The sequence below is a fragment of the Balaenoptera borealis genome, assembly GCF_965194805.1.
Source record: "Balaenoptera borealis genome assembly, chromosome: 18".
NCBI lineage: Eukaryota > Metazoa > Chordata > Mammalia > Artiodactyla > Balaenopteridae > Balaenoptera > Balaenoptera borealis.
Genome location: NC_138877.1, coordinates 52,548,032 through 52,571,743, shown reverse-complemented (window position 1 = coordinate 52,571,743; position 23,712 = coordinate 52,548,032). Strand labels below are relative to the sequence as shown.

Below are 23,712 nucleotides of genomic sequence, written 5' to 3'. Positions count from 1 at the left end.
TTCACTGGAGTAGGGTGGTACGGATAGAAGCCCTGTTGAAGTGGATTGGAGAGAGAGAGTAGGCAGGAGTGTAGTAATAGTGGTTGAGAGGGAGAGCCCTGGAGCCAGAATGGCTGCCTTTGAATTCTGCCTTTGCCACTTACCAGCTGTATGGTATTAGGTAAGTTACTTAGCTCAGTGCCTCCTTCCTCATGTCTCAAATGGAGAAAATAATGAATATGTATTAAGAAAATCTTTGAACACTGCCTGGTTTGTAATTAGCACTCAATAAGTGTTAGGTGAACAGAAAACTAGAAGAATGTTTTGAGTTAAAATAGCATTCCCTTTTTTAAGCATTCAGTTCTCAAATTACCAGCTTTATTACCATTTCCTTTTTTTTTTTTCCACTAATTGAAGATTATAGCTACTTTGCCTGTCATTTTTCTTGAGTTTTAATAAAGCATCTTCGGGTATCATATAGCCTACTCAGATGACTGTAGCAGTGCAGTCATTACTGCTGGAATAAAGCACTACTTGTAGAACCTAGACAGTGATGGGAGCTGGGATTGGTCCTTTTACAATGCACACTACTGTGGTAAAAATGTGCCCTTATCCAAGTTCCTGTCCCTTTAATTGCATTTCAGGTGAATTCTTTTAGATGACTTTTAAAGCTGATTCCAGTTATTTAAGACCTATGGTTTCTAACCTTGGTTTTGTGAAACTGGAAGACGTGTTTGTTATCTAAAGAGATTTTTTTGCTTTACTTCGTAATTGCCATATAGCACCTATTTGAGGCAGGACCATATGAAGGACCAAGGATAAGACAGAACTCGAAACGTGTATAGAACTTTTTTAGCTGTTTGTGCTAGTAAAGTATCTGATGGTTTTGGACTTGCCTCGTAGTTTAAATGTATGAATTCAGCACATATTTATTGAGCACTTAATCTACTCTGTGCTAAGCACTGTGTTAGATATTGGGGAAATAGTAGGAAACACGACATGAAATGAGCATCTTCATATTGTTTACCGCTTAGCACGGAAGACAGATGGTGAACAAGTAACCATAAGACTAGTGAGTGTTATAAATCCAGAATGCTGTCAAAATATATGTCTGGGAGGTCAGGAAAGGCTTTCCTGGCACGATAATACTTCATCTCAACCTGGATGGATGAAGAGCAGTTTGCTGGGGCAAAAGGTTGGGAATGGAGAGCTGTGACAGCAAGGTTTTGGAGGGCAGATGGTATGAAGGCCCTAAAATAAAGGGAAAAAAAGGTGTCTTGGAGGAATTGAAAGAAACTGAAAAAAGAGCCAGTGGATAGTTCCAGAGAGAGGAGCCAGATCGCACAAGACTGTTGAGTCATGTTAAGGATTTGGGATCTCATTGAAGGGTAGTGGGAAGCCAGTGAAGGGTTTTAGGGGAGGAAAGTTTTCAGATGGACATTAAGAAAAAAAAAAAGTCAACCTGGTTGCAGTTTCAACATGAAATAAAAGTTGGTAAATCTGTATTTTATTTGATTATAAGGTCTGTAGGTGTATCAAGAGTCTGAGTTTTTTTTCATAATTATTGAAAATATAGGTGTTAAAATTGTCATCTTGAAATACTTGATGTTTTTGTTCTCCCAAACATTTGCTTAGTCATGCATGCTAATAATAAAATTAGATGTTGGTCTTCCCTTTAACCTTGATTTCTTTTTCATAGTGTGCAGTCCTGGAAAAAAATTAAGCTGTCTTCTTTCGATGTTTTTTTGTTTTTTAAACAGAAGAGGTTTTCTGCTGTATTTTAAAACTTTTTCTGAGTTTACATATCACTAAATGTGGTGATTTAATAAAATCAAGGATTATTTTTAGTTTAAGGGAAACCTCAAGATCTAATCAAACCCCTTAATTTTTCAGAAAATAAAATTGAGAGACAGATGGACTTAATGATGTGCCCAGATTTTGTTGAGTTTAGTAGTAAAGAACAAAACGCCTAGTTTTGTGCTCCTGCTACTATGTAGTGCTGTGGAGGTAGCGTTGTGTAGTGGAAAGAAAACATTTTTGTGTCCCCATAGACCAGTGTTCAAATCTCAGCTCTGCCACTTATTAACTGAGTAATCTAGGCAAATGAACCTCCCTTTTCCTTGTTGGTGTGATAGGGAGAATTATACTTGTTTCTTTCTGTAGTTGAAAGGATTAAATGAGACATATTTTAAAGAGCCTAGCCCTTCCCTCCTTTCTTAAATACCGGGTTGATTAAACACAAATAGGTTGCATTACTATTATTGCTACCATTAATATTTGTACGCGTTGTTAAAGTTTTGTATTACTTTCAAGTTCTGTGAGGTAAATACTGTACCTCCATTTTGCGAGTGATGACTCCGAGGCACTAAAGCATGAAGTTGAGATACTTGCCCAGAGTCACAGCTTTTACATGTGACTAAACAGTGATTTAAACTCAAGTTTTTGACTCTGGAGCCTTGTTCTTAATTTACTACAACACAATACAGTGTATTCTTTTCTATTACTCTGTGTGTGTGTGTATACACTTTTTTACTATTACATTTTTGGAGTAGTAGCTGCTATTGTAAAGTAACAAAGTTCTAAAGCATCATGGTTATCAGTGCTTTAGAGTTTAAAAAAGAAACCTAGAGTTTTTGTAGTCTTTTCCCCTTCACCCACACTTGTTATTAAACCTTTCTTACCACATTAAAATTTATTTTTGTTCCTGTTTTACGGGAAGAGCTGGAAAGTGATCTTTTTATTTCTGAACTTTATACCTGTTCCCTCCCTTGATCTTTTCTTTTCTACAGATCCTTTGGGCACAGAGTCAGTCTCCCATTCCTTAAGGAAGAAAAGCTTAGCAACAATAGCAAAAAATAAAACAAAAAATTAAATCATACTTCTAGTCACTTTCATGCTAGCTTTCTTTTCCTGTCTCTGTTAAATCTTGAAACAGTAGTCAGCCTTTAATTTTTCACTCATTTGCCCCAGCCATTTACTTCTTAATGCCTTACAATATAGTTTCTTGCTACTTGTATTCAACCAGAATTGCTTACCTCAATGTTACCAATGAATTTGTTTATTAAATGTAAATACTTTGTATAAATTTTAATTCTTTGACCTCTGTGTATAACATTAGACAGTGTTGATAGCTGCCTTTTTTTTTTTTTTTTAAACTTCTCATGTCTTGGATCCATAATATTTTGGTTCTCTTCTCAAATCAGTCCTATCTCCTTAAGTTCTTTTTCTTGCCTTAGAATTGTATTATTCTTAGTTCTGTTCCCAAGACTTTTTTTCTTAATCATTTCTACTCCTGCTCCCTCATTCACATTCATTCCTATGGATGGTTTCTATTGTAATACATGCCTGTGGTTTTTAAAAACTTTGTGTGTGTTGTAGATGCTTTGAAAGTTTGATTAAAGACTGTTTTCCCCAGGATATTGTATATACACATTTGCATTTGAATCTTAGAGCTTTTCCAAGAGTACCTGTATGCATTTATTTTTCACACAATTATGTTTAGGCTTAACCACTTCAAAGTTGTAAGCTCTTAACTCCCGATTACTAGCTCTGTACCTGATCCTCTCATCTGAACTTCAAACTACTGTATGTTTCTGAAAATAAAATGTTCACGTATTTCCATTTCATTTCTCCAAATTATCTGGGCTTGAAGTTTCATTTTTTTGGCTTCTCCTCTCTTCATTTCTTTTCTCCCATTCAAGTTGGTCATTGGGTTCTGTCTCTTTCTTTTAATAATTTTTGCTAATGACAGTGCTCAGTAGGGGACTCTTCACTCCTTATCTAAACCAATGCAGTTTGTTTCCCAACAGACCTCCCTATCTCCAGTCTTTTTCTCTCTTCCAGTTCTTCTGGCCTGGTTGCCCGACTTATTTATATCCTATTGTTAGATCAAAATCTTCAGGACTCCTAAGTAATTAATTGCATACTTTTTAACTTGGTTTTCAGAACTCTAATGTCTGTTTCAAATTATCTTTCCAGTTTATATCTTCCTACTTTTTATGTAAGTCTTAATTTCAGCAAAACTGAACTTTACATTCTGATTCTCTATCACATTGGTCATACTGTCCTTTTCCCCCCAACTTTAAGTAGAAGGTAACATTCATTGAGTGCTATTTGCTAATCCTTGTGCATTCATTGTATGTGAGCTAGGTTCTGTTATACCAATTTTAAGGATGAAGAAATTGACTCTTAGGAAGATTAAGTAATACATTTCATTCATAGCTTATAAATGATAGAGACAGGATTAAAAACAAGACATTTCTATTCCAGAGCTTTGTTGTGCATTATGATGTACTGCCTTTCTCCGTTTCTTTTTTATATGTTGAAATCAAAGGTCAAGTGTGATTTCAGTTCTTCCAGAAAGCCATTTATCATCTATCCAGTTGGAAGCAGTGATTCTCCTCCATGACTCTCCTCTCCTAGCTCTAGTTTGTACTCATCACTTGCAAAGTTGTTCAGTAGTTAATTCTTACTTGCTTTAGGGTTACTGTTAGAGTCTAAGGTCCTTGAAAGTAAACTCCAAATCTAAAGGTTAAGTGTTCTCCTGTTCTGGGTGAGCACCCAGCACAATGCCATGTATGGGGTGTACATCTGAGTTTCAAATGCATTAGTTGAAATTTCTATTTTGTGCACCCATGACTTAAGAGAGAAGAGGCATTTGTGTAAAACTTTTATTTCAGAGAAGCAGATAAGTGAGCAATTTGAAGATTCACTAATCTCAGGGTCTGTTTTGCTTTATTTTTACCTTTCAGCACTTTCAAATAAACTAAAGCTTAAGTGATTTTTTTAAGGGGGAAAGGACACTGAAGAGTATTAACATTTACTCATTAAAGTATTAGTGAATGCTGCTATATGCAAGATTGCACACCTCCATGGAGCTGCACAAAAAATTATGTATGGTAATTCTAGTCTGATGAATTTTACAGCTGGTAGAAGAGTTTTTCTATAATTATTGGCTAAAATATTTTTCATGACCTTCATTACCACATTTTACTGCTGCAACCTTAGTTGGGTTTTCCATCTGAGTGATGAGTAGTTAAAAATGCATTTAGCAATTTTTATCTGTTTTAGCAATTCCTTTTCTTTGGCTTACAGTTCTTTTCAAATGAATTATTTTACATGCATAACTCAAGATACAGGGATAGTATTATGAACAAAATGGAAAATAAGATATTCCGGTGTTTGGTGTGTACATATTGAGAATGACGAACTAAAACTTGAGCTAAATGTAGCCTTCTAGGAATTTTTTTTCTTCCTCCTGCTTCCTTAGTCCCAGAGAATAGAGAATGAGTGAAATGAGTGGATGGTAAATGCTTCCTACTAGAGTTACTCACTACCCTCCTACCACCTTGTTTCTGTGGAAAAATCCTTTTCAGTTTACAGATAGCAACTTCTGAAATAGGTAAAAGTTTATTTTTAACTTGGGGTTATATTTAGTATTTTGTGTGTGTATGAAACAATGGAGTATGTTGGGATACATTACTCATTGGTTCTCGCTGTGATATTTTGCTTATGTACAAGCAAATATGTTTATATATTTTTCATTCTCTTTTTTTATATAACTGGTATCATACTTGGAGGTCATTTGATATAATACATAAGAGACTTGCCCCCTTTTTAAGGGTTGCATAGCATTTTAATGTAACGGGTGTACCATAATTTATTTAACCAGCCTTTATTGATTTACTGAACAAATAGTACTATGGCGTATATATCTATCATGTGTCAGTTTATACTTAACATAAACATTAGTTGCATAAGTTTTGACAGTTATATATGCCTATGTAATCACCGTATAGAACAGGATCTAGAACATTCTCTGGAAAATTCTCTTGTGCCTCTTTCTGGATTTTTCTTTCCCTCTCCAACAAAGGCATCTACTTTCTAACTTTGGCATTATGAATGTGGCTGCTATGAATATTCTTATTCAAGTCTTTGTGGAAATATCTTTTTTTGGGTAAATACCTAGGAGGATATTTGCTAGATCATAAGGTAGATAGATGTATGTTTTCTATTATAAGAAACTGCCGAATTGTTGCTACCTGTGATTTATGAGAGTTCCAGTTGCTCCATATCCTCAGCAATATTTACTATTGTCAAGGTTTTTTTTGTTTGTTTGTTTTTAAACCTTTAGAGTGAGTATAAAATGGCATCTTTCCTTTTTTGGACTGACAGTTTAATTCTCTTTATGGTTTTAATTTGTATTTTCCTGATGACTAATGCTATTGAGGACCTTTCCATGTGCTTATTGACTATCATATCTTTTGTAAAGTATCTAAGTCTTGCTTATTTTTAAAATTGGGCTGTCTTTTATTGTTGACTTATAGGAGCTCTTTATTCATATACAGTACATGTACTGCAGATTTTTTCCCCACTCTGTGACTTTTATACAGTAGTCCCCCCTTATCTGTGCTTTTGCTTTCCGTGGTTTCAGTTACCTGTGATGAGCTGTGGTTTGAAAATATTAAATGGAAAATTCCAGAAGTAAACAGTTTATAAGTTTTAAATCGCATGCTGTTCTGAGTAACATGATGAAATCTTGCACTGTCCTGCCTGTGATGTGAATTATTCCTTTGTCCAGCATATCCCACCTGTTAGTCACTTAGTAGCTGTCCTGGTTATCAGGTCAGCTCTCATGGTATTGCAGTGCTTGTGTTCAAGTAACCCTTATTTTACTTAACAATGACCGCAGCACGCGGGAGTAGTGACACTGGCAGTGTGGATATACCAAAGAGAAGCCATAAAGTGCTTCCTTTAAGCGAAAAGGTGAAAATTCTCGACTTAATAAGGAAAGAAAAAATTCAGTACTGAAGTTGCTGAGATTTACAGTAAGAATGAATCTTCTATCTGTGAAATTGTGAAGAAGGAAAAAAATTCTTGCTGGTTTTGTTGTCACACTTCAAACTGCAAAAGTTGCAGCAACAGTGTGTGATAAGTGCTTAAGATGGAAAAGGCATTCAGTTTGTACAATAAAGTATTTTGAAAGGAGGAGAGAGAGACTACACTCACATAACTTTTATTACAGTATATTGTTATAATTGTTTTATTTTATTATTGTTGTTATTGTTAATCTCTTACTGTGACTAATTTATATATTAAACTTTATCATAGGTATGTCTGTATGGGAAAAACTGTAGTGTATATAGGGTGTATTTGTGGTTTCACTGGTTTCACACCTCCCCTCCCCACAGTGGGTGTCTTGAAACATATTCCCCCCATGGATAAGGGGGGACTATTGTATAATGATGTCATTTCGTGAGCAGAAATTTTTAATTTTTATTAAGTCCAATTTATTTTTCTTTTATAGTTAGTGCTCTTTGTGTCTAAGAAGCCTTTATCTCCTCCAACATCATAAAGATATTCTATGTTCTAGAAATTTTCTGCCTCTTGGTTTTATGTTTAGGTCTGTTCATCTCAAATGAATTAAAAAAAATGGATATGGAGGAGTTTGGGTTTTTTGAGCACAAGCTACCTGTTCTTCTTACTTGGCCCTGCAGTAATCATTTCTCAGTGCCAGACTCTGACATTTTGGTTTGTTTGGCCTAACTGTGCGTCTCTCAGGCACACGAACTTGCGTTTGGTATCAGTTTTGGCGAGCCAGCCCAGTAGTCTGTTCCTGTGGCAGGTTGACCGTGGCCAGGAGCAGCCTCTTCCCTGAGTCCCCAGCAGCTGCCAAAGCTCATTTCGTTCTGGGGCACTCAGAAGGACTCTCCTGGACAAGCACTGGCTGCCCTGGCTCAAGGCTGTTTGGAGTCGAGAAACGAAAAGCAAACAAAGAAAAATGCATGTGGAATGAGATAGGGCTAAATGGCTCCTTTTTTTTCTTTAATAAGTATATTAAGTTTTCCAGAAATGGTTCCTAAAAAGACTTTCCTTTTCCCATGGGATGACTTGGCACGTTGGTTGATAATTAACTGTATGTATCAGTCTATTTCTGGATTCTGTCTTGGTCCAATGATATTTGGCATGTTGGTTGATGATTAACTATATATGAGTCTATTTTTGGACTCTGTCTTTGTCCAGTGATATTTATTTATTCTGATGCTTATACCACACTGTCTAAAGCCAACTACCTTTATAATAAGTTTTTTTTTTTTTTTTAAATCAATGCTTTAACTTTTTTTTTTGGGCTGGATTTTTTTTTTTTTTTTTAATAAATTCATTTATTTATTTATTTTTGGCTGCATTGGGTCTTCGTTGCTGTGCTCAGGCTCCTCATTGTGGTGGTTTCTCTTGTTGCGGAGCACGGGCTTCAGTAGTTGCGGCACGCGAGCTCAGTCGCTCCGCGGCATGTGGGATCCTCCCGGACCAGGGCTCGAACTCATGTGCCCTGCACTGGCAGGCGAACTCTCAACCACTGCACCACCAGGGAAACCCGGGCTGGATTTTTAAAATTTATTTATTTATTTTATTTTTTTGGCTGTGTTGGGTCTTCGTTTCTGTGCGAGGGCTTTCTCTAGTTGTGGCGAGCGGGGGCCACTCTTCATTGCGGTGCGCGGGCTTTTCACTGTCGCGGCCTCTCTTGTTGCGGGGCACAGGCTCCAGACACGCAGGCTCGGTAGTTGTGGCTCACGGGCCTAGTTGCTCCGCGGCATGTGGGATCTTCCCAGACCAGGGCTTGAACCCGTGTCCCCTGCATTGGCAGGCAGATTCTCAACCACTGCGCCACCAGGGAAGCCCTATAATAAGTTTTAAAATCAGGTTATGTAAGTCCTCCTAGTTTGTCCTTTTAAAAGATTGAGTTATGCTGGATTCTTGGCATTTCCCTATAAAGAGAATCAGCCTTTCAGTTTCTGCAAGAAAGCCTGTGTGATTGTTGATAGGGATTGTGTTGAATGTAGAGATCAATTTTAGAAGAAAGAGCATCTTCATAATATTTAGTCTTCCAGTTCATGAATGTGGTAATCTCTCCATTTATTCAAGTTTAATTTCTTCTGGCAATGTTTTGTAGCTCTCCGTGTGGAGTCCTTGTAAATCTTTTGTTAGATATTTTTCCGTGGGTATGTGATGTTTTATAAAATCATTTTAAAATTTAATTTTTCAATTTTCTTTGTTATTCATAGAAATATGATTGATGTTTGCATATTGACCTTAGTCTGCAACTTTCTAAGTACACTTATTAGTTATAGTAGCTATTTTATAGATTCTTTGGAATTTCTTATACCAGTCATGCCATCTGTGATTAATGACAGTTTTACTTTCTGATTTTTTATGCCTTCATTTCTTAGTGAACTGGTTAGGAACGACAGACAGTACAAGTTAAACTGAAGTGGTAAGAGTGGACATTCTTGTTTTGTCTCAGTCTTAGGGGAAAGAGACTTAATGTTTCAATATTAACTGATGTTAGTGCTAGATTTTTTTTTTTTTTTTTTTTTTGGCCGCGTCGGGTCTTAGTTGCAGCATGCGGGATCTTCGTTGAGGCATGCGGGATCTTTCGTTCTGGTGCGCAGGCTTCTCTCTAGTTGTGGCGTGTGGGTTTTCTCTCTCTAGTTGTGTCATGTGGGTTCCAGGGCGCATGGGCTCTCTAGTTGTGGCGCACGAGCTCAGCAGTTGTGGTGTGCAGGCTTAGTTACCCTGCAGCATGTGGGGTCTTAGTTCTCCGACCAGGGATCGAACCTGCGTCCCCTGCATTGAAAGGCAGATTCTTTACCACTGGACCACCACGGAAGTCCCCAGTGCTAGATTTTTTTTATAACTGCCTTTTAAATACCAGATTGAGGAAATTCTCTTTTATTCTTACTTTGCACAGTGTTTTTGTCATGAAAAGGTATTGAATTTGTCAAATTCTTTTGTCTACATTTATTGAGATGATCATAGGGGTTTTCTCTCTTTTTCTGTTAATATTGTGTATTACATGGATTGGTTTTCAAATGTTAAGCCAGACTTGCATTCCTGAGGTAAACCCTGCTTGGTCATGATGTATTATCGTTTTTATACATATTATTGGATTTGATTTGCTAATATTTTGTTAAGAAGTTTTGGTTTTGCTTATGAGGGCTATCTGCATTTTATTTTTTCTTTAAAATGTTTGGTAGACTTCACTGATGAAGCTATCTGAAACTGAAGATTTTGTTGTGAAATGGATTTTTTATTACGAAATCAGTTTCTTTAATAGGTATAGGTCTATTTAGGTATTCTGTTTCTTCTTGTGTCACTTTTGGTAATTTATGTTTTTCAAGGATTTTTCTCTTAAGTTGCCAGATTTATTGACATAGAGTTGTTTCTGTTGTCGCCTTACTATTCATATAATGACTATAGAATCTATTGTGATGCTCCCCCTCCCCTTTAAAAATTATACTTGATGTTGGTAATATTACTCTTATTTTCTTGACCAGTTTGGCTAAGTTTATCAATTTTATTCATCATTTCCAAGAACAGTATTAGCTTTGTTGATTATTTTCTGTTTCAATATTATATTTTTATTATTTCCTTTTTTCTTACTTTGAATTTAGTTTGCTGTCCTTTTCCTCTTTCTTATGTCATTGGTTTTATATTTTTCTTTTAGTTTCAAAAGCTGGGAGCCTGGAGGTAAGGCACAGGCAGGTATCCAGAATCTTGTTAATGCTGAGATTCCAGTTTTTTTGAAAGGGAAAATCCTGATCGTGCCCTCAAAACATTTGAAGCCAGTGGTGAACTGAATCACACTAAAGCTTCTTACAAAGCCCAAACCATGTCAATTACAGAACAAGTGACTCCACTCTAGTGGCCTGACGAAAGGGCATGGCATTTACTGAAGATAAATCTTATTTACCTCAGTCTCCATCCACCTCAGTGTTCTTTTACACAAAACATTCAACATAAGGTCAAATAACAAGGAACACAAAATAGTAAGAAAATAAGATCCACATGAGAAGAAATACTCAATGGAAACATACCCAGAGATGACTCAAATAATAGGATTATTAGACAAGGACTTTAAAATAACTATGATAAAAATGCTAAAGAATTTATTTGAACATGTGGACAGCATGCATAAAGATATGGGGAACTTCAGCTAATACACAGAAGCTATTAAAAAGAGCTTAATGGAAAAACCTAGAAATGAAAACTATAACAGAAATAAAGAATTCTGCTTTGCAACAGACTGGACACCATAGAGGAAAAAAACAGAAGTGAACTAGAATGTAGGAAAATAGAAAATATCCAAACCGAAAACAAAGGGACAAAAGTAATTTTAAAAGATACATCTGAGATCTGTAGGATAGTAGCAAGTAATCTAAAATACAAGTTACTGAAGTCTTAGAAAAAGGAAAGAAAAATGAGGCAGAAAAAATGTTGGAAGACATAACTACCAAGGACTTTCCAAAACTGATGAAAGACATCAAAACATTGATCCAAATTGGCAAAACCAAACAGGATAGAATACACACACACACACACACACACACACACACACACACAGCCTTAAGCATATTGTAGTCAAACTGCTGACCAAATAAAAAGAATCTTAAAAGTAGTCAAAGGGAGAAAAAAAGACAGATACATACAGGAAAACAAAGACTCAAATGGTGGCTGATTTCTCATCATAATCAGTGGAGGACAGTGGCAGTAGAACAATATCATAAAACAACTAAGTGTACAACCACTCAACACTTACCAATTAAAAACACAGGAGTAGTTCTGCAAACAAGGAAGGAGAAGTAGAAGAGATCTACCAAGGCACTCCCAGCTTTCAGCTAGCAAATTCTGAGAGTAGAACAGGAGGGATGAGCAAAACTCCTCTTAGGCATTCCAGGCCTTCACAGAGAATTGGCTGGTTACCCTACAAAAGAAGAGGGAAGGAGCAACAAAACAACTGCTCTGCCTGTATTCTCCATTTATTAATTTTCCACCGCTTACTGGCAGTATAAAAGTTGATATGGAAAAAAACCCCCAAAATCTTGAAGTCAGTTATTATAAATAAAAAACATTTGAATGATTTCAAGTCCTACATATAAGCACTAATAGCAGTTCAGCAGATCATTTGTTGCTCTTTTTAATACAGTTTAAGTGCAAGAAGTATTTTGAAACCTATAACTTAACCTTTTTAGGGCATTTTAAAAAGAAATTGTCAGTGTGACTCTTGTTATTTTTATATATTTAATGAGAGCTAAAGTACTTATTTTACGTTTTTAAAAAGTTTAATTTTTTATAACAGACTGTGAAAGAGATCTTATTTTGACAACTGTTTTATAAACTTGTACTTACCAGGCTGTGAAAGTTTTTCAAGCACTTTCTCAAATTGGATTGTGTTAAAGTTTTTTTTTTTTTTTTTAATAAATTTATTTATTTATTTATGGCTGTGTTGGGTCTTTGTTGCTGTGGGCGGCTTCCTGTAATTGCGTTGAGTGGGGGCTACTCTTCGCTGCGGTGTGCGAGCTTCTTATTGCAGTGGCTTCTCTTGTTGCGGAGCATGGGCTCTAGGCGCGTGGGCTTCAGTAGTTGTGGCACACGGGCTCAGTAGTTGTGGTTCGTGGGCTCTAGAGCACAGGCTCAGTAGTTGTGGTACACGGGCTTAGTTGCTCCGCGGCATGTGGGATCTTCCCGGACCAGGGCTTGAACCTCTGTCCCCTGCATTGGCAGGCGAATTCTTAACCACTGTGCCACCAGGGAAGTCCCTGTGTTAAAGTTTTGAAGCTTCTGATGACATTGAGTGCCCCAAATTGGATGAATAGTTATGTTCTATGAGGAATTATAACTGTTCATTATGGGTAGGAAAAGGTTTTTGACTCCAGCTAGCCTTTGTTGGTTTCAAATTAAAAAGGTTTTATTACCATGTTGAAGTGTTTGGACATTTTGGGGACTAGGTTATGGGATACTGGGAAGGTTAATTAAAGTAGCAGAGTAACTTGGTCACATCTCTTTTTAAGAATGAATCTATGGTGTTTAGAGATTTGATTAAGTTGTAACATTTTGGAGACAAGGAAGACTAAATAGTTTTTTAATTCTAGTTTTAAGAGTGAGTTGTAAAATGCCTAAATTTGGGCTTTGGCAGGAGGTAGGAAGAGAGAGGTAATATACTTAGAACATATGTACTGGATATATATGAGGGCCATTGCAGCAGTCAGAATATGGAAGAAAAAGCAACTAGGAAGGGCTTGTCAGAATGCTTGTGGGCTTTTTTATTGACCTTTTTTGGTATCTGTAACAGCTTTTTAAACTTGTTGGCACACCTTTGTATTTGTAATAATTGGGTTTGACTTAAACTGAGAATTGTTTTTTTGTGAATTTTGGTTGATATGCCCCTGACTTAGTATGCTATTGCATACTGTGATAATTAGTAGATACTTCTCAACCAATGTGATTGGTTCTAGGGAAAAGGTAGGCATAGTTACCTAGTCTGAAACAGACAAGCACACCAGTAGTAACATTTTAACAGTGGTAGAAATATGTGCAGATCTTAAGGTCTGGCAATTCAGAAAAATTATGTAAAGTGTTTGTATCTAGTAGAATTTAGTTATTCTTTATCTTTCCCAGAGGCTCAAACTTTGCTCATGAGTGTTCAGAAAAGGGAATTCTATGGCTTTTGAAAAAGACCTAGAGGAAAAAAATTTTTTTCAAAAAATTTTTTTTCAGATTACATACTGAATTATTTTTAAGTTCAGTTAAAGTTCCTGGGAATGAGAGTAGGGGAGTGCAATGACGATGAAAGCTTTGCACCTTATTCCTAAAAAAATGACCCACTTTGTCAGATTGTATGGTTCAGCACCTTTGTTTTAAAAATGAGAAAACTGAAGCCTAGAGAAATAAAATGCTATCCCAGGATTATGTAACTAATGAATAAAGTAAGATGACATCAGACTAGAAATCTGAAAACCCCTGGGTTTTTGGAGTTCATTTCTGTGCTTTTTTTTTTTATAATACCAGACTGCTTCAAGGAAAAGCTGTTAGTTTGGCTTAGAAGACAACATAGATTTGAAAGGGAATAGTGCTTAAAATATAGTAACTAGATTTTAATACCTATTCTAAGGGGATGGCAATAATAGGCATCTTATTCAAATTTTTATTTTATTTCATTCTTTAGTGGTCCATTTGTTTTGGTGTTTGGCAGGTTAATAAAATGCTTTCTTATTTGCAGTCATATTTATTTGTAATTATTTCTAATTTGGCAGAGCAGCTGTTCTCAGATAAGGAAACTGAAGCTTAGTTTCTTTAGTCCTGAGATTTGTGAGGTGAAAAGTATCCCCTTTTTAATGAAAAAATTTCAGCGTGATTTGATAGCAGTATTAGAAAACTGTTGTGGCAATATTAGAAAAAACCCAGAAGTATACCATACAGCCACAGAGCATTAGCCCGACTTTTTTTTTTTTTTTTTTTAATATATGAGGGAACAGTTTGTAAGAATTTAGTTGAAAACAGAATGACAGAACTAGGTTTTTCGCATTTCTAGTCTTAGTGCTATTTCTTTTGGATAATTCTGCCCCTTCTTGGTCAAGAGAGAAAATGTTCCCTAGCCTCTCCTGTCTCTTAGTAACTGAAGGGATGAAGCGCTTCAAATCTGTTTTGTAACTAGGTAAATGTGAATCCACATATAAGTAACTGAAGGGGTGGCCTTTGGAAGCCCCAGAGCCCTTTCCCAGAGAATGTGATTCTTTCTCAGCTGTGAATAAGAATGTAAAACGTACAAGAAATAATGGAGTTTTGTTGTGGACTGCCATATCAGCATTTCACCTGCAGTTCCACTTTTCTTTTAAGAGAGAATTCTATGACATGATTCTATAACCACACCTGTCTGTGCTCAGTTTGCTATTTGGGCTACTGCTTTTTGCACTGAGCAGTATACAGTCTGATTATGGGGTCTTTGGGAGTGTGAAGACTGACTTTGTCTTTGAATTAGACGCTTAACACATACTTTCTGAATCACTTCTAAAGCAGCGATTCTCAAATGTGGTGTGAGGACTCCTAGGGCTTCCTGAGACCCTTTCATGGAGTCTGTGAGGTCCCCACTTTCCCAACTGTATACCTGTGTGAGGCCAGATTTTATATTTCAACCAAAACAAGGTATCACAACAGATTGAATATAAAAGTAGATGTAAGTATCAGTCTGTTATTTAAGGCAGACATTAATGGTATTTGCAAAAAAAAAAGAAAAAGAAAGAAACATTGTCAATCTTCTTACTAAATTTTTGTTTTGGTGTGGGAATATAACTTTATTCACAAAAAATTATAGGGTACAGGTTTCCCCTGATATGTGAAAGTAGAGTGTTTCTATGAAACTTTTCGTAAGCTGAAATGGAGTAAAGTGAAGAAGCAGTTACTTTAGGACACATCTTGTCAATGGATGCACAAAATAAATTGAGATAAAACATAGATGCTCACAGACACAGTTCAAAGCTATGGCGGCTTGATGCTGAGGTGCCCAGTGTAGTTCTTGGGGAAGGATCTGGGCAGTGCCACTCTGGCTGCTCATGATACGGGCTACCTCTATACAACTCGCTACAAAACAAATGCTGGACACTATTTTTGTTTTTCGCCTTTTCTCATAAAAGTGAAAATCCTTTCTGAATTTCTTGTGGTTAGTAGTTACCAATGTAGGTCTTCTGTAAAAGCTTCACAAAGTGGCATAAAGCAGACTTTTGAAAAGCAGGGGATTCCTGTGTTTAGTTTCAGGTGAGGCTATTAGTTATCGAGCTCTGCCCATCCCTGCCTTGCAGTGGGGGTATAGCTCAAACTGGAGAAGGCCAGTCATTTTCAAGGACCAATATGATGCTCTGGGAGAGAGGGGAGGCTATTTTCTCTGGCTTCACTAGCTGTCAGAATAATGTAAGCCCAGAACTGCTCAGGGCTATTTTTGTTGCCACATGTGCCTGCCTCAAAATAAAGCAAGTTCAAAGGAAAGCAGAATAGAAGGGGAGTGTCCTGGTAACATCATTTGAACTCCTGGATCCAGCTATGCCTAAAGTCAGTCCTACTATTGGACTTCCCATTTATTTATATCAATAAGTTCCTCCTTTTGATTACTCCTCCTGCCCCCCGCCCCCAAGTATTTATGTTAAATCATAATGGATTTATTTAGTTATTTTAAACTAAATAATTTAGAATTTTCTCATTTTTAAATTTTAATATGGTAAATACTGGCAGATATAACCCTTTTAAATAAAAGCTTTTCCGGGTTCTCTGTCATTTTTAAAGTGTAAAAAGATTCTGAGACCAAAAAGTTTGAGAACCACTGCTCTCAAGGTAAGGCGGAATTCCTGCCATTTCTTGGGGGGTAATATAAGGGAATGAAGGAACTAACTGAATAGTTTTCAGCATTATAATTACATGTTTTGGGCTAAGTTTGTGCAGTGATAAGAAGTGGTTCATGTGATGCTCATGGATGTATCACGTTTACATATGCTTATTTTGTGGTGGTCATTTTATTTTGTAGAATAAAGTGGGTATGTAATCAATAATTCTTAATGAGTAACCTTTGCTGTAACTAATTACTACATACAAGTAATCTATGTTTTACTCTTTTTGAATTGGATGAAACTGTATAATAAACTATGGTAATTGAATTTTTCAATGTATATAGTATGTTTGTTGCAACAGAATTTTGGTTTTTAAAAGAGTAATTCTATGTACAGAATATAATTTCATGACTTTGATGTAAATTAGATATTTTTCTTGAATATAAAGTGAAAATTTGGTAGGGACAGACGTGGGTGTATATCCGTGTTCTAAAGTGACTGAGTTAACATATTTAAATTTAATTTTTAATTCCCACTGCCACCTCCAGCTCCTCCTTCTCAAGATTACTGAAAATGGAAGCTTGGGTAAAATTTCATCAGTTATCTTCCACTGAATTTCTCAAGCCTCCAAAAAACTTGGGCAAAACAAAACAAACTTCTTTTTAAAATATTGTACTGGCGTGTTAGCTTTTTGTTTTTTGCTTCACTGTCTCGTTACTATTTTGAAAGTACTAAATTGAAAAGTAAAAACTAATATGATGAGTGTGTTAGGAAGATTAATTAGAACCTTTATATCTTGGGGTGATTCTTTTTTTAATTGAGGTATAGTTGATTTACAGTGTTGTGCCGATCTCTGCTGTACAGCAAAGTGACTCAGTTATTTGATTCATGTTTTTTGAAGTCTTTCTCAAGAAAATTAAGTTCTTTTGGGAGATTTTATTAAAACATTTGATTTTCTGCATTACTTTGGCTTTTCTAACTTATTTAGTGCATGTGCTCTCCTCCCCAGATACAGCTGGAGGAGAATGACCCTCTTAGATATTCACCCTTGCTTTTCAGGGGTATTATTGTTAGTTGTATCCTTAACTGAGTATATTCAGAGATTGATAAAATTTTATTTTTATGCCTTTAAAATCATTGGTTTGAATGACTTCATAGTGATATGATGTAAATTTTAAATCCTTACAAAGGTGAGAGATTAGAAATCCAAATGTGCATGACACATTTGGATGGAATGGAGCACTTTGCTTCATTGCACTGTACTCCTATCCCTCGTGAGTCAAGTATCAGTAGATAGCCACCTCAGCCCTTTTCTGTTGGTTCCCTCTGCCTGGGCTCACCTTTTTCCAGAAAGCCAAAAAGCTTGCTTGCACTACATTCTGTTCCCTATTTAAATTCTGACCCTGTTTAAATATCCTTACCTGATAATCTTATCTAGGATCTACTCATTCATTCCTTTTCCTCCCTCCCTTTTCTTTCTTCCTCTTTTTTCCCTTCATTCCTCTTCTTCTATACTTTATCCCATTACCTGGCATTTTTTCTCTTCAGAGCACTTGTTTATATGAGAATGCCTTCTGTGTGCGTATTGTCTGGCTCCTTCCTACACAAGAATCCCTAGCAAGTTATCTGATAATGATATGCGTTTACCATTCTGGTCATTTTCTAAGAATGTTTGACTTTGTTTATATATTTATAAAAGGTGGCACCTAGAAGTGAAAGCAGCGGCACTCCCTACTGCACGGGAGAGCTGCACTGTTTCCTCACTGGTTGTGATTTGTTTTCTTCCATTTCAACGCTTTATCTCATTTGACTTTTGTAAGTTGAAATACTTAGTTGCTTCCCCTTCACCCCACCTTCCACAGTGCTATTGGTAAGCCATGTCTTCTTTATTTTGTAGTTTCTGGTTTTCTTTGTGTTTTCCTTGCTCCCCTCCTTCTATCCCCTCGCTGCTCCCACCCTCCTGCCCCCAGCACACACACAGAAGGGTAATTGAAGTTGGAGCACTCTGGTCAGAATTGTACTTTATTGGCAGATACTGTTTTTCCTGGGCTTAGAAGTACTTATGGAACAGAGACTTAGTGTGAATTCAGCCTGTTTTCTAAGGTAGGAGTGAAGTTTGTCACTCTTTCAGTATTATTTCTTTGTCCTTAACATTTTCAAAATCTGATTCTTTTTTTCTTTTTCCCTGATCTGAAAGAAGATTTCAGCCCCACTTTTCTTTCACATGTTTCTAGAATGCTGGCAGTGTAGCAGAGGGTAAAGACTAGCTTTGACAAGATAATGTGTCATTCAGATCACAAACTTAATATCAGCAGTACCAACTGGTATAGTAAAGTACCTCGTGAACAATCTTGCTTACCATGGAGACAGTTTTTAAAAATAACCCCTTACTATCAGAATATAGTTTTCTTTTGATTCAGTAATTTAAACATTTTTGCTTCATTAATTTTGCATAGCAGGTTATTATTGCTAGATGTTCAGATGAAGTAGCATTGGTACTCTTAATTAAGATAAATAGAAAAGAGAACACACAGTTTGCCTTTTGTCCCTAATCCATAACATTTTGGTATATTATTAAACTTCTGTGGTTCAGATTATTTTTTACTTAGCTATAATTTGTAACTACATACCTTTTTTTGTTTTCAAAAGTTATTAAAATAAAAATGAAGTGGCTTCCTGTAGGACTTAAGAAAAATTACCTCCCAAATGCATATTTACCTGTTCTGTTTTTAAATATGAAATTGTAAACCTTGCTTCTACTATGTAATTTGCAGTCTAACAAATTTTAAAAAGTAATCTGCCTTTCAGACTATTTTAAGTATTTAACATTTTTTTGTATGGTAGTTAATTCATTATGATTGTTGTGGCTTTTATTGGTCCTTGATTTGGTTTGAATTGCTTCTAATAGAAGACGTTGAGCAAAGATTGTTCAGGAATTCTATCTTGCTGTTTTATAAAACTGTATTCTAGGCCACAATAATTTTTTAAAAATCGCAAAAGTCTTTCTCCACATTTTTAGCTGCTAACATTTTAATTCACTTTTAAAGTGTCTTGTTTAAAAAATAATGGAGGGAATGGAATAGATTTGGTGTTTAGCTAAGAGAAATGTAAAGTGACAGTTATTAGAAAGGCTGTTATTAAGTTGAAAATTCACCACAACAGTCAAACCAATACTTAGTCAAACTATAGCATTTGGACTCAATGTAGAGATTCTGAATTTGTTCATTAACAGTAGTTGCAATAAAACTGTATAACACAGTGATAGTATTATGTATCACAGTGATTTCCAGTAAACTGAAGTACGTTCAGCTTGGTGTCTAGTTAGGTTAGTGTTTAGTTGATTGTGCTTATTCAGGTTACCTAACATGAAAAAGTACTGTTTCATGGTCTCTCATGCAGTGTTACCAGATTGCCAGATATAAGTGTATCTGTAGATACATCATGAGGTTATTGTCCCATTTTTTCATGCTTATTTCATCACGGAGGTTGACCCCAGCCTCTCCAGTTTCTTTGAATTCATTGTCCAGCTCTTTCCTATATCCTTATCTGTGGACTTTTTGCTAAAGGAAATTCCTTGTTTAATCGGTGTTTCAGAAAAATGGGAAAATTCATGGCCCATTGTCTCTGGAGTCATATCATCATCTTCACTAGCAATTAAGTGAAAAGCAGGCTCTAAAATTTTTCTCACAAAATTACCAACATGAATATTATCTTTAATATTGTGCATTTAATATTAATGCACAATATTAACATTAGCATTATTAATATTAGCATTATTTAAAATGCTCATTGTGATAAACATGAAAAAATTAACTTCCCACAAATCACTTTGCATTTAAAAAATTGTTGGTATAAATAAATATACTGAAATAAATTTCAAAGAGAAAGTGTTTAAAAATCTCATGTACCATTGAAATGAATTTTTTTTTTCTTGTTTAGGTTATAACCCACTTCAAGTCTTTGTAAGTAAATGGAAATAGATCTATGAGAAAAGTTGATATACAATTACTAACAGATTACCCTGAAACTAAGCACAGCAGACATTTATCATCTCATGACATATATCATTCCTGTGGGTCAGAAATTTGGAGCAGGTTAGCTAGGTATTTCTGGCTCTGAGTCTTTCATGAGATTGTGGTCAAACTTTTGGGCAGTGCTGCAGTCTTTTCAAGGTTCCACTAGGTCTGTAGAATCGGCTTCCATGTTCATTCACATATGGTTCTTGGCAAGAGACCTTAGTCCTCCCTGGAGCCTTCATTTCATAGCCACATGGTGCTCTCTGTAAGGCTGCTTGAGTGTCCTTGAAACATAGCAGCTGATTTCTCTAGAATATATAATTCCAAATGACCTAGATGGTGTCTGACCCTAAACGTCAGACACCATCACTTCTGCCGTATTCTATTTGTTTAGAAGCAAGGCATTAAATTGAGCCTACTCTCAAAGAATGGGGAATTGGGCTCTGCCTTTTGAAGGGAAGATTGAAGAGTTTGAAGACACAGTCACCACAAAGATGTACACTAAGGAGTCTCAACATTATATAATAAATGCTGTACTAGTTCCTTAACAGAGTAATTCTCAACTCTGATACTGTATCAGACTTATCTGTACAGCTCTTATAAAATAAACAAAGCAAAATGCAGATGGTTGTATTAGACCTGTTGATTCACTTGCAGTCAGATTTTCCATAGGTGTTTCTACTGTGCAGCCAAAGCTGTCCATTGTCTTTAAGATGTACTTTTTGATTCAGTGACATGTTACTGCTATAATTCTGTAAAACTGTTACATTCCAGATATGTATAGGAATTAAGACTTTTTGGTATATGTATTAAAGTATTTTCTAGCTTTAATGTGTGTAAGTTCCTTATTAATATTCTAGCATTTGAACTTTTGGTAGAACATGTGGAATTTCTATTTTGTGTTTAGTATTGTTAGAGTTAAAATTGCTAATAGTTGTTAGAATAAAGAGCGATAAAAATGAATTGAAGGATGTCATGTGTCATGTATGTATCTGTTTTTCCTCAAATGAACTATTAGGTTATCCTATCTCTCCCCCTCATTTGTAGTCATCTCTCCCTACTGTAATTCCCTAATGTCTTTGTCTTTTTTTTTAAAACCGTGATTGGTAAGTCTTTTTGTGTCATCAGTATCCTTTGAAAATTTAATTTACTGAGCATTATTTGCGTTACTGGCATGAAACTAAGTCAAGCTAGGAAGTTAAATCTAAGCTGGGGGTGGATTCTAAGTTGGGATTTTGCCAAGTTGGTGGCATAGAAGAAGAGTAGAAAGAAAGTGAGGCAAACGTGGCTGAGGAATTTAGAGGTTGTTTGAAATAGTGGACTCTGAGGGGAGAGTACAGGAGTAAATTAGGGGAACTGTGCCTTGGACAGCAACTAAGGGAGGTATTGTAGGGAGCTTTTACTAGGATGGATAGGGAGTTGGTGGCTGTAACTAGATGTTTGTAGCAGTAAGTTAATTGGAGGTCTGGATTTTGGGTAGCTCGTTGTAAGAAGCAATTTGGTGTAGTGGTTAAGAGAGCGGACTTTAGAGTAAGAAATTTAGGTTTAAATCTTGGTTCTGTTACTAATTTACATGTAGTCTTGGGCAGTTTGCTTAGCTTTTTCCTGAGCCTCAGTTTCATCAGTAAAATGAGAACTAAATATAGAATGTAAAGTGTGGAGCACCGTTCATGGCGCAAATGAGGGTTCAGTAAATGTTAGTGCTTAGCTATTGCTATTATTTTATTATTATTTACCCTAACTTGTAAAATGATCTTTAATTAAATAGGTAGCAACTTTAGCTTAGTTGAAAAACAATCATCTGCTTTTTAGCAATTGGATGGGCATGGTTTGGGCATCAAAAACTTTCCCTCTTCCCTCCTGACCCTGTTTCTTTTTCACTTCCTACTCCCTACCTGCATCAACAAATAACCATAGTTACTTGTTTATACTTATACCTATTCATTATTCAGACATAAGCCAACCCAAATATATAATCTCCTTTTCTCCCCACACAAATGGTAATACACTATACAAGTTTTTTCTCTATCTCGCTTTTTAAACTTAACAAATTGATAGGAAAATTTCTCCATGATATGAAAACTTCCTCATTCTTTTTTGTCCTTTTGTTGTATGCCATTCCCTTGTGTAGATTTAATATATTTTCTTTTTCCAGTCCTCTGTAAATAGACAGTTGCAGATTTTTGATTTTACAATCAGTGTGGCACTGAATGACTTGTACACATGTCATTTTGAACATGTAAGTATATCTGTAAAGTTAATTCATTGAAGTAGAATTGCTGGGTCAGTTGCATTTGTGATCTTTTTACTGCCATACCCTAGGAGCTACCAGTTTACTCTCAGCAGCAATAATGTATGAAAACTGATTGTTTCCCTATAGTCTTGCCTCCAGAATATGTTTCCATATATTTAGATTTTATCAACTTTATAACAGAAAAATGATATTTCAGTATAACTTAAGTTTGAATTTCTCTTATGGATGATGTACTTTTATTCATATTTAAGAATCATTTTTATTTCTTTTTCTGTTTAGTATTTCATTTGACTTAAGTCTTTTTTACATTCTTAAGTTTTTGCTTCTTTTTGTATAATCAAATTACTCTTTTGCAGTATATGGATTTTCTGTCATAATTCAAAAGGTCTTCATTACTCCAGAGTTGTAAAATAACTTTTTCTTGTTTTCTTCTAATACTTTAATGGTTTCATGTTTTTACTGTGGTATATGGAATAAGTTATGGGTCTAACTTAATTTTTTAGAAAGGCAGCTGCCAAGTTTTCTCAATACCATTTATTTTGTAGTTCATCCCTTCTTCCTTGACTTGGATGTCACCTTTATAAAATTTATGTTTCTATATATATTTGGGTCTATTTCTAAACTTGCTTTTCTTTCGTTAAAATTCTGTATTGTGTGGTATGTTTTCAAGTTTCCCTTTATTGTCCTCTTTTTCAGGGATTTTCTGACCATTATTTATTTACCTTGTTCTGGGGGAGAATAGCCTCTTGGTATTTTTATTGGTACCACACTAATTATTATTAGTTTTTGATGTTTTGGCATTGTTTATAATTTGTTATAACTTCTTTTTTTAATAATAGAGCCTACTGAATCTTTAGTACATGTATTAGTGTGTATTTGGCAGAATACTGAATGATGACTACGTATACCATGTAAAGCATGTTAAGATAAGGGAGAGAAACTTATATTTCTTCATTGCTTTCTATGAACCAGATGCTTTTTTACATATATGAACTCATTTGACTATCATACTGTTAGTTTGTAACTGGAATTCATAGACTGTGCAATTGTTTATGGTTAAATTTCCTTCAACATTGCTTTTTTCTTCAGCTGTGATGCAGATCCATCAGCCCTGGCAAAATATGTTCTCGCTTTGGTAAAGAAAGACAAAAGTGAAAAAGAGTTAAAGGCGTTATGTATTGATCAACTGGATGTATTTCTTCAGAAAGGTAAGATCTTTGGTTTAAAAATACTACTTTAAAAAGTTATTTAAGATAAGATTCAGAGAGTGTTAAAGGAGTTCAGTAAGAGACAGACTCTAACTGTAACAAAG

General features: G+C 35.6%; 1 protein-coding gene across 19 annotated transcripts in view; it reads left to right on the top strand.

Annotated features, from left to right (window-relative positions):
• RBM26 (RNA binding motif protein 26) overlaps positions 1-23,712 on the top strand; it is a 110,413-nt gene that overhangs the window by 2,091 nt on the left and 84,610 nt on the right. For all 19 annotated transcript variants that reach the window (XR_014237128.1, XR_014237129.1, XR_014237130.1 and 16 more), the window contains one exon: positions 23,490-23,608. Coding sequence is in view for 15 of the 19 variants with exons in the window: in XM_082365936.1 (XP_082222062.1) it covers positions 23,490-23,608 (119 nt within the window). In the remaining 4 variants the exon portion in view is untranslated. The remainder of the gene's footprint in view (positions 1-23,489; positions 23,609-23,712) is intronic.